General features: G+C 41.4%; 1 protein-coding gene across 5 annotated transcripts in view; it reads right to left on the reverse strand.

Moving 5' to 3' along the window:
* mctp1a (multiple C2 domains, transmembrane 1a) overlaps window positions 1-12,034 on the reverse strand; it is a 144,864-nt gene that overhangs the window by 2,536 nt on the left and 130,294 nt on the right. For all 5 annotated transcript variants that reach the window (XM_053228827.1, XM_053228826.1, XM_053228828.1 and 2 more), the window contains 3 exons: window positions 7,527-7,636; window positions 6,662-6,771; window positions 6,087-6,184 (listed from right to left, as the gene is read on the reverse strand). In XM_053228827.1, coding sequence (XP_053084802.1) covers window positions 6,087-6,184; window positions 6,662-6,771; window positions 7,527-7,636 — 318 coding nt within the window. The remainder of the gene's footprint in view (window positions 1-6,086; window positions 6,185-6,661; window positions 6,772-7,526; window positions 7,637-12,034) is intronic.

Consider the following 12,034-nt stretch of genomic DNA (forward strand, 5'->3'; position numbering starts at 1 on the left):
AATTTTCAGTTTAATCTTCTCTTTTTGCCTGCAGGGCTGGCGACATTGAAGCGGCCTTAATCCACATATTGTGCAACCTTTTTCGCTCAAATCCCCTTTAATCAACAGACACAGGAAAGATAGTTTACTTCATTAGGCACGGATCATCTGCAAACAGATGGGGAAAACTAAAAGTCTGTCACTTGTTGAGAAGCCAGAATGGTTTCAGGGGCTGGGGAACATTTGACTTAACCTGGCTATGGCAGGAGGTTGGGGCCTGACAAAAGACAATGAACTGCGGGTGGACCTCTCCCATCAGCCAGACCTGCCTGGGCCAGATTTTCCAGAGCGTGAGGTGGGAATACACCCTGGATGGGATACCAGTTCATTGCAGGGAACCATTCACACACCCACTCACACACTTATTCACACTTTGGGGCTATTTAGCACAGCCAGTTCACCTATTGGCCGGTTTTTGGGAGGTGGGAGAAAACCGGAGAACCTGAAGGAAACCAACACAGACACGGGGTTAGAACAACTCCATCTATACAGTAACCCAGGCTCAGCATCAAACCCGGGGACCATTTCTGAGGCTGAGAGGTGGCAATGCTAACCTCTCCACCTCTGTGCCACCCCGGGGCAATACAGTAAAGTGTATGCGCAGACTTTATGTTGTTGTTGGTAACACATAACCACAAATTCTTCTAAAATGATAAATTAGGAGCCGAATTTACAAATCCCTTTGAATAAATAATGCATAAAAGCAAAAATTTTTCACATAAATGTTTATTAACTGCTTTAGACTTTAATTATGAACAAACAGGTTCTCTAGTGCAGTGAAAATCCACATTCCTGTCTCTGAGAAACGCACCTACACTACAGATGTAGTAGACACAGACTGGGTGGAAAAATGCTGGTGAATTCCTTTAATCTCATGTAAGTGAGATTAATGGGTGACTTGCCAAACTAGGAGTAAGAAGAAGAAAATCCAGACACCCCAAAAGAAAAAGCCGCTGGAATCTGTGCTCAGTGGTGTTGAAAGAAGACAGACGACAGTGTGCTTTGGCCATAGGTGAGCAGGCAATTATAGTGCTAGTCTTCATGTTGCAGTCGTGCGAAAGCATCAGCCATGCTGCTGGCCCACAAAGCATTTGACGTCATTACTGGTGTCTCCCAGTGAGATATCCAGTCTATCTACTGCTGACTCAATACAATCATGAATCACTAGTGCTGGGAGACAAGGATCTATCTGTAGACAATCTCAGTTAGAGATGGAGAACTCGTCTAGCCTCCATCCATCTTGCAGAATGGGATTAACACTGAATGAACAAGCCTCCACAACATCACAAGCTGACATCTGAGGAGGCTGTTATGATACATACGATTAAAGTATTTATATGCAAGTTTTTATTGAAGCATACATGGAATATGAATGAAGCAATCTTAATGACCTAATTGTTTAAAAATACCTGGGCCCTAACATCTGACCCAGTTTTGAATAGAATAAACTAGAGATCAGGATGACCAGAGTAGGGCAAGGACAGAGTTATGTGCCCTTTCCGAAGAGCTGAAGGAAAAGCTTATAGGATCATTATAGTTTGATCTCACTTACTGTATCTGCAGCTGACTTTGGAAACCTTCCTGAACTAAGTAAACAAAAGTTTGTATGTCTAGGTGACAGGATACAGATCAATGTTCGTGAACCTAATGGAAGAAAAGAAGTGGGTGATGAAAACAACAATAAAAGTGCTATCAAAAGAGTCCTTCAGAAAAAGCGACTGCCACAGAGATGCTCTGCACGTTACAGGTTCCATTACAGTTAACGGGTGACAGCTCTGCCATCTTAATTGGAGCAACATGCATTCACCCTTTTAATGATGGAGAGCTGTCCCGCCGAATAGAACCTGCTCTCTAAGAGAAGAGCGGAGACAAGAAGAATAGACTGGGAGGAAAAGACGTTTCTGTGAGGAAGAAGAGTCAAATCAGTATGGTGAGATAGCAATTTGGAGAAAGTGGCTGGCACAAAGCAAACATCCATGGGAGAAGACCTTGAGCCGCTCAAAGGCTGCTCCACCCTCTCTCCTCTCCCCCCTGCTGACAGCAGCAGGCTTTGAAGTGTGTGCGTACAGAGGTGGCGCCATGTACACGAGTGCTTCGTTTAGCGGTGTCTCAGGCACCGTCCCGGGACACGATGATGCCGAACGTGCTGTCGCCCTGCCGCTGAGCAGGGATCGGGATTTGAAGCCACAGAGGCGGCAGGCAAATATAAATAAGTAAATGAAAGGAGAACATTTTAATGATACTATGCTATGCTCTTTATACAGGAAGATAGAGGGGGAAAATCTTCCCTGCTTCATCTCCAGTGACACCTAACCTAGCATTAGGGCTATTAAATGCTCTCCAAAAAAAGGCACAGACGCCCACAGATGAGAGAGATCTGCTCGCATGTGTACTGTCAAGAGAAAGCGACACGTGCAAGCATGGAGAAAACTTTTGTTTTCTGGAGTTTTGGGATGTGCACTAATTGCTAGATACTTGTACTGCTGATATACACAGATGAGAGCGCCAAGACTGAAGCCGCAGAACATGGGACCTCTAAAATAGTCTGGAACTTTTCCACAAATAGTGCTAGTCTCTTTTTTCTTCCATTCAAAGGCAGATATGCCTTATTCAGGTGATGAATCTGCTTCATGCGGAACCACTTTGTATGTCTTTTCATTTGCATACACCATAATGGCATTCTCGCGTGCTAATTGCTAGCGTCCCACTTTACATTCCATGTCTTCGCTGGCTAATGGTATCATAAAACATTCTAGTGATAGGACATGTCTCCAATACTAGGTTGCACATACTTAAGTCAGCAACAAGAGCTGGCCTCGTTTAAGGGACATAAAAGATTCCCTTGGATCAGAGAGCTAGATTACTCAGGCATGAAATCAAACCCATTCAACCGAGGGCAATATGTACAAGGTAAAGCTTGTCTCTAGGCATATTGAATCAGAAGAAAATGCATAAGATAAAAAAAAAGGTGTGCTTAACAGGTAGCTACTGCACAGCAGGTAGCACATATAGGATTTCAGCAGTGTAACAAAAAGACCCTGCAGCTCAGCACAGACCGGCTTTACATTAAGGCTGAAACACATTTATATCCCTGGAGCTCTTATGAAAGTACACTTGAAGCATGCTTTCTCACTATAACTGTTATAGCCATATAGTTTAAGCCTAAGATTTTTCTTCAGGGGCTGAAATACACACATCCAAACACACTGAGGTTATTCTGTATTCCCACAAAAACACCACGTACTGATGGAGTGCATTATGGTGCCCTTTATATAAAGAGTCATTAGTAGCTCATGAGTTCAGCTTGTTCTGAGGCTCCTCCAAATGATCTGTAAAGAGCCGGCTGTCTGCAGGGCTGTCGCTGTCAGGGGACAGTGCGGGAGGTTTGGGTCACAATGGGGCCTCGAAAATGGTGCTTCATTTGTCATCTGCACGAAACACTCGAGCCTGCTCCTGCCCGCAGGACACACCCTGATTCTGGGATGCTTAATTTAAGTCATTGATGTCCCTTAGCAGCGCAGAGTGCTGTCCCCCTTGGGCACATGTAACCCAGAAAACAGAGGTGAGGTGAGGAGACCTGTGCAAGCAGCTCAGAGAGATGCAGAGCGGAACGTTCCTGAATCGTGCCGCTTCACATTATGTACCTTCTCAGCGCAACATGATACATGGCTTTTTTACGGACTAGCCCGAAGTCAATGAGCAGCAACCTGGCACAGATTACCCCTGTGGTTAAGTCCTCCGAAGTTCGCACTGACCCTGCCTCATTAGCCAGCGCCTCCTCCAGGCCTTCCTACCTGCCGGAACCTTCTGGGCTCCAGGTGTTGTGGTTAGATGAACCTAAGGAGCTCGTCCAGAGCTCGTTTGGGCCGGGCCACGGAAAAGCCATGCGGGGGTGAGAGATTATGACCCTGTAAAGATCAAAGGCAGCCTGCCACCCAGGGTCCATCAAAGGCAAGCGATTGGTCCTGGATCACAGCCGCATGACGCTCCGGCAGTCAGCACCACAGGGCTTAGCTAACACTGAGGAAGCCAGATAACAAGCAAGGCCTGCGTTTACAAGCACAGACTTTAATTGAAGTTAAACAGTGGCACCTTCCCTAACACAATATGAGTGTTTATATGAAGCAGGCTGCATGACGCTGATCACACGCTTAATATAGAGGCAGAGTGGGAGAGGATTACTTTACTTTACTCTAATGGCTTACAATAACAAAGCATGGCGAGTTACTACACAGCAAGAAGTCCATAAATCTGTGGATGGCAGCTGGTGCAGATTTCACTGATTTATATTAGATTTGAATGGCACAGACTCGCAGATCACATAGCCCATTAAGCCTAATTCACAATGCATTATAGAATTACATTTAATCAATTGGCATGAAGTTTAACTGGCAGAAAGTGACACAGTGTAAAGTTTAAGTGGAGTTTAACCCTTACATACTGCAGTTAATGCCGGTGATATCAGTACTAATATGAATGAGAATGTTTTTTGAATTTATTATAACCACAATTTATTTCCATTTTTTTAAAATTAAATAATATATCTAAGTTCCTGAAAAGGCTTTTGCAATACTTTGCCTTTAGTAATTATTAGAGATGGCACCTATCTGATACCAGCATAAAATGATGGATTGGATATTGTAGAAAAAAAGAATGAACTGGATCCTGTAAGAAATAGAAAAGTTTGCAATTGGGTTTGGAAAAGTTTTCTTTTTTGGAACTGGAAATGTTTACATGACAAGAGTCTTGATTATATTTTTTTGTTAGGACTGATTTTCATTATATTTCTTACTTTATTATATTTGCAACATAAGTGATTTTTATTTAAAAGCTGCAGACTTGTGTAAGTCCTGTTTTAGCTATGTATTTTTTCCTATATTTTAAAGTGCTTCAGTTGGAAAAAAAATTTAATCATAGTGTTTTTAAAGAAAAACATAACGAATGGATTTCAATATCGGTGTCAGAATCAGTATAGGTATCGGAAAAGAAAAAGTGATACCAAGCCATGGAAATCAGCAGGATACAGTTCATTAAAGTGACCAAAAAAACTGATAACTGACTGATAACATTTGTTTTTGGTGCTAAATAAGGGCACAATTCAATGTATAGCAAAACAATTAAAATAAATAAGGGTTAACTGCATAGGAAGTCTTCACCTCAAACTTTCTCTTTGTGTCCAAAAGTGTGTCCTACTTCCTCTTACGAACAAACTGCAAACTGTATTAGGGTTATTAGTTGCCCACAGGAGAACACTATGGATAATAACTTATCGCAGTGTACTGGCTATTCTCCGGTGTGCAAAAAAACTCCCAAAATAGTGCACTATGCACTGAATAAGGTGTTGTTTAAGACATATATTTACATGGACACTAATAATCTGACTATTATCTGACATGGGCAGTTGATTATTCAAATGGTTATGTAAACAGTATACTACAGTAACCTACATTGGATTGCATTTGTACTATTAATCTATTTTTTATACCTGCATATGTAATAAGAAGAGCTTATATCATCTTTGGATCAAAACAGAGATTACCCAAAGAATGCAGCATAATTCCCAAACAAATAATAATCAGTAAAGTGACTCAAGAGCTGCACCCAATAACCTTCTAGGATAGGAACATGAAACACTGTAGCATTTATCATTACTGCTTTTCAATTCAGTTAAAAACATAGTTTAACTACAAGCTTTTCAGTTTAAAAAGTAGAGATGCTACCCACTATCTCCACTAGAAAATTTTGTTATACTTATTGATGCAACTTCAGTTCAGGAAAGGTTCACATATTTTATGTGGTACAAGCCAAATAACATGCTGTGAAACTCCAAGAAGAAAAATGCATTTTGATAGTTTACCAAAGCAAAGATAAAAGCAGGTGTTGGAAGGAAAGATGGGGGTGAAAAATGACTGGCCACTCCATTACACCGGTAAAGTGTGTGCTGTGTAATTATCGACTGAAGAAAGTGCTTCACTTGGACCTACTCTAAGAAAGATGGATAGAGGGACAGATGGTAGGGTAGTTGGAGAAATGGAAGGTGCACCTACCACTTGCACATCGGAGGGCACTCTGGAGAGGAAGTCCAGCAGCTCGTTGTTGTCAATGGTGTATGGGTCTCGCAGCTTCTTCGTGAATTTATTCACCCCTGAAAGTTGGGCAGACACAGCAGCATTACACCTCAATGAGGGGGGACAAGTGCACTTCAGCAGTGTGTCAAAAGAGGCTGCCTGCTACTCCAGCAACACAGGATCAAAAGGCTCTCTGAAACCCCATTTTCTAAGTAAAGATCGGCTGCCATTATGCCCACAAGAGCACTGCTCTCTGGCCTTTGAGAGCTGCTGCTCAAGTCTGGAATAGTGAACAAAGGAGCACACAGACCATTAGCTATGAAGGCTGTGTTTGGTCCCAGCTCTCCTCTTCAACAGCCTCCCTGCAGTTTTTGTGCCAGAAGTATACAGATGATAGACAGAGTTCATCTGCAACTCTTCTGGAACTGCATTTCTGACTTGTTTATTATATTTTAACACGCACTTCATATTGAATATGAAATTTAATTTACTACATAGCAATAGTTATTAATACACATTAAGGGTAACATCCTCAAGAGATGTTCATGACTCACCCCAGGCCAGGATGATGTATCTGAGAGGAATGAAGTAAACTACAAGGGTGGCCACACACAGTGCCACTATGGCCAGCCAGCTGAGAAAAGGCACAGTCCAATTGAACGTACTGGGAAAAGACACAAGAGCTCAGTCAGTTTCTTTGCTGTATTTACATTTGATGTTTATGTAAGGTTGCCAGATTGTGTTTCACAAGTTGGGTTACTCTTAATCTTTTGTGCTGTTTAATGTAATTCTGTTTAGATGATATCTGGCCACAGTTTGGGATGTTAACTGGATTTCACATTCAGTCTCGTCTTGCAAAACTTATCATAGTCATTCTCAAGCTTTTTACACTCAGGGAGCCCTCTAACTGTAAAAATTAAAAAAAAAAAATCACAGATGACCTTGGCACATCAGGTGGTGTGCCAAATAATAACGAAGCACATTATTATATTGTACATATAATAATGTTAATATGTTATTAAATGTACAGTAATATATTGGCTATTTACTGAAGCCAGAAAGTTTTTTTTTATTTTGAACTTTCCACCTATAGAACCTATAGAAAATTGTCATCATATTCCATTATTTATAGGCATACTACTGTTGATGGATTGTGATTTTCACCACTGTAACAAAATTAGAAAATCATGGACTCCCTAGTTATGCATCACAGAGAACTACAACGTTAGTGTACACTAAAACTAACAAATGGACTAGACTACAGAGCAGAGTTTTCTGCCTACAGAATTAAAAACCAAAGCTGATTTACTCATTGCATTATATGTGTAAAGTTTTTAACTTCTCACATTTCTTATCAAACACACAAGAAAGAATGTTTGTTGTGCGGTAGGATTAGAAAAAAGAACAGTGCCTCCTCACTTTTTTATCCTCTCGCCGTAGGAGGCCACTTCATCCAGCGCACTTTGCACACTGATGCAAACATCTTGAATGGCATACAACTTGTTCATGAATCCTTTTCTCTCTGAGTCCTGAGAGAGAGAGAGAGACAGACAGACAGACAGACAGAGAGAGAGAGGTTGGGCACATGCATTTTTTTAAACCCTTAAGAACTAACCAGCACAGAGCTTAAAAGACTTGGAGAGCTCTCTGTGTACCACCTACTCAGAGTTCCTCATGCAGCCTATGTGAAATTGGCAAGGAACCTTGTTTTTGTGGAACAAAGAATAAGTATCTCTACACGGACATTTCAAATGTAGGTTGTATTGATCCTCTGAATTTGCTCTCTCCTTTTCCTTAGAAAGGGTAAGCCATGCTAGACCATTAACTCATGGTGATGTCATTGTACTCATCCTCATAATCAACATCACCATTTCAAGCATTAAATGTGGAACCGTTCAACATTTGATGGTTGAGAAGAACTTTAAGAACTGTCCACTGGCACCCCGGTGCATGCCCTGGCCAAAACAATGTCTGCTCTGGAGTTCTTGCCAGAGAGGAAGAATGGTCATGCAACAGTTAGGATAACATGAGGTTCAGAAAATGCAGTGATCAAGAGGACACAGACATAAAGGCTGCTTTAGTGTGTGAACATGCTGGGACATTCAAACACACACAGCTAGTGTGTAACTTGCAGCATGTATTTCTACTCTGCATAAGGCTAACTGACTTATCAGCAACTTTTATTTTTTCAAGGAAATAATGCCTTTTAAAATAATTTAGTACTGTTCATAGTGTAGTGCCTTTACAAGCAAAAATTGTTTCAATGTTACACTCTAAACTAGAGGTGTGCGCGGTACTGTTTTTCTTTTTTTAATCAAATGTGCTCAGCATGCACAAAACACTGAACTTTGAGGTAGATGGGCTGCAACAGCAGAAGACCACATTGTGTTTCACTCCTATCAGCCAAGAACACGAGTCTGAGGCTATCATGGCCACAGACTCACCCAAGACACCACAGACAGCTGAAGATTAGGAAAAACAAAAATAACCTGGATTTTCCAGTTTTCAGCTATCCAGTTTCGGTGTCTGTGCCCATGATAGCCTCAGATTCCTTTTCTTGGCTGACAGGAGTGAAACCCAGTGTGGTCTTCTGCTGTTGTAGCCCATCCACCTCAAGGTTTGATGTGTTGTGTGTTCTGAGACGCTTTTCTGCTCACCACAGTTGTAAAGATTGCTTATATGAGTTACTACAGACTTCCTGTCAGCTCAGAACAGTCTGATCATTCTCCTCTGATCTTTTTCATCAACAAGGTGTTTCAGCCTGCAGACCCTCCACACACAGGATGTTTTTTTTGTTTTTCACACCATTCTGTGTAAACTCTAAAGACTGTTGTCTCTAACCAGCCCATCTGACACCAACAACGAAGCCACAGTTAAAGTCACAGAGATCACCCTGTTCCCCATTTTGATGTTTAATGTGAACATTAACGGAAATTAATGCTCTTGACCTGTATCTGCATGATTTGATGCTTTGGATACCTGCATGAATGTGCAGGTGTACAGGTGTTCCTATTAGACAGTGAGTGTATGCTTTCGTGTTAATGATCATGGCCTTTTGTCTATATAGTAAAGGTGAGAGTCAGTGCAACTATTTATCCACACAACTCATTCCCTGATTTCTGGCCAAATTTGGCTGAGTTTGGGCACATATGGCCAGTTTTGGCAATGGCAAGAGTATTATCAGCCAAAAGTGGCCCAGTTTCAAATGGTAACCTAAAAAATGTAATAACATTTGAAATTTGTGCCAAAAATTTCCCCAACTAACATTGTGTGGCATTTCAATTTTGGCCCAAAAGTTGCCCAGCTGTAAGCTCCAGTCTGAGATACGGGCTCATCAAGGCTGAGTTGTGATTGTTTTCTGGCAGTCAGGACCGGCTGAGTTCATTTCTGTTATTTCATGGTGGTATGTGAGCCAGATGAAGTTCTAAGTGTGGGCCTTCATATTTACCTTTCAATATTAATCTGAATACATTTTGGTGATATTTCATCTCTATAGCATTTTTAACCTTAGTATGATTACAGACCAAGCAATGGCACAACTTTAGAGGCCAACATACTGTAGATGAGAGAAAAGTCACTCATATACAGAGTGGATAACATAAATAAAAAGTCATGTTCTCTTTATTTTTTGTCGTCACTCAGACCCACTGTCATATTACACTATGTGTGAAATAGATGTATGTCTGGAAACTATAAAAAAAAAAAAAATCAAATGAGGACCAAGGTGTATATCAAGGTGTGCTAATGTTTTCTGTGTCCAGGAACCAGGTGTGTGGCATGGAAGCTCGCAGGCAGTATCGTGCCCATGCCCAGATCCAGCTTGGCACAACTACAGAGGCTACGCTCATGCTCTTCATGAAGATCAATTGAAATGTCAGTGTCATAGTGGATAATACCATCCCAGAGCTAGCCAGCGCCTTGAGCCTAAAGATCAAACACTGCTGTGCAAATGAGGGCAGAGACAAAAAGATGGGATACTTCTATACAAATGCTGTTACATAAGACATTTCTTTTAGTTCTGTATGCCATGCAATGTCTGTGATGATTTTTGTAGTGGAAATTAATGCAATTGCACTGATGTTATGTATAATCACATACGGATTTGCATCAATTTCACACTCACATTATGTATACAAGCACTCCAGATTGAACTGTACTGCCAGAATAGGAATGCCTCACATTTTCCTCTCATGTCCCAGAAAAGAAGAAATGTGCTTGGGTCTTATTACATTGAGGCTCTGTGTATGGAGTTTTAAAGAATCAAATCTTTCTATGATCTCTTCTACACACATTCACACAATTTTCCCATCCCAGGCTTCTTCCTCGTTTATCCTTCATGGTATGAAAAATAACCCTAACTATGGCCCACGAAGCCACACTGCCTCCCAAAAGCCAACACAAGACAAATAGATATAACTAGACACTATCCCAGGGTTATTTTTCTTTGCAAATATTCGACAATATTTCTTTCTTTCCTCCTTTCTCCTTGTTGCCATCTGGTTTGTGTTATCAATTGAAACAAAAGCGGCCCATATGCACTATTGTATCGGAGTCAGTGTTAGTAACACAGCTTTGAGAGATGTGGTATGTGTGTGTGTGTGTGTGTGTGAAGAGGTGCAGGTCATGGGGCTCTCCAGTCTAAACCATTGCCACATGGCCCTTGAACTATGAGCTCACTCCGATTTCCTGTCTTCAAAAGTGGACCGAAGGAGGCAGGAGGTTGAAATAACACTGGCCTGGAGAGAGGCTTGTTTTCACTGCTCCTCTGCATAGCTCTCTCGCACTCACACTCACACACATATGCAGACATACGTGTGTGTGTGCGTGTGTATGAGGAACCTGCTGAAGAGCGCCCACCACCTTCTTCCCTCAGGTCATTTGATGGAGATGCACTGTGAGAACCTGCTAATGTTCCACATGGCCATTCCTCCACTTTATAATACTGTACCAACACATTCAGACACACACTGAGACAGGCTAGGTGGTACAGCCACACATGTAATATGCAGACCTAGAATGTTCATAAAGCCATTGTTGTGTGAGCAACAATATGTGCTCAATTCTAATAACATTGTGAAGCAAACCATTACCACAACATTTTTTGCATAACATTCCAGAAACATTATTTCTGCAGAAACTTTAGTCTTAGAACTTGTTTGTACTGAACCTTTCAATACTTTATTGAATTTTCTTATCAGGGCCAGACTTATATACGGGCTCACCTGGGCTGTAGTGCAGGGCCTTGGGTGAAAAGGAGCCCCAGATTTATCAAAAGCTATAAATAGGAATTTAGGATTTCAAGTCCAGCAATCAGAATTTTTCAAAAGAAATAGTGCTGCTGGCTGGTTCAAGTTCAATACTTCATTGAAATTAGTGCTGTTTGTTTTGTGTTTATTGGTCTAGGTTTGGACAATGGGAGGGAATGCACGTGCAATCATGTGGGCTTTTGATATTAGCTAGCTTAATTGTCATAATGTCAGAGTGCAAAAAAGAAAAAAAAAACTTTCAGAGGGTGAATTATATTGAGGTGGATTTTTCAAGGACTTTGCTACAAATATACTATATGGCCAAAAGAAGGTAGACACCCGACCAATCACACCCATATGTGCTTTTTAAACATCCCATGCCAGATTTAGTACCCCTTTGCTGTTATAATAACCTCCACTCTTCTGGGAAACCTTTTCCACTAGATTTTGGAACATGGCTGTGGGGACTTTTGCACCAATGTCGGGCAAGGAGGCCTGGCACACAGTCAGTGTTCTAATTCATCCCAAAAGTGATCAGTGGGGTTGAGATCAGGGCTCTGTGCAGGCCACTCAACTTTTTCCACACCAGCCTTGACAAACCTTGTCTTTATGGAGCTCACTTTGTGCACAGGGGCATTATCATGCTGGAACATGTTTGAAGGGAAATTGTAATGCTATAGC

Source organism: Pangasianodon hypophthalmus, chromosome 24, assembly GCF_027358585.1.
Source record: "Pangasianodon hypophthalmus isolate fPanHyp1 chromosome 24, fPanHyp1.pri, whole genome shotgun sequence".
Lineage (NCBI taxonomy): Eukaryota > Metazoa > Chordata > Actinopteri > Siluriformes > Pangasiidae > Pangasianodon > Pangasianodon hypophthalmus.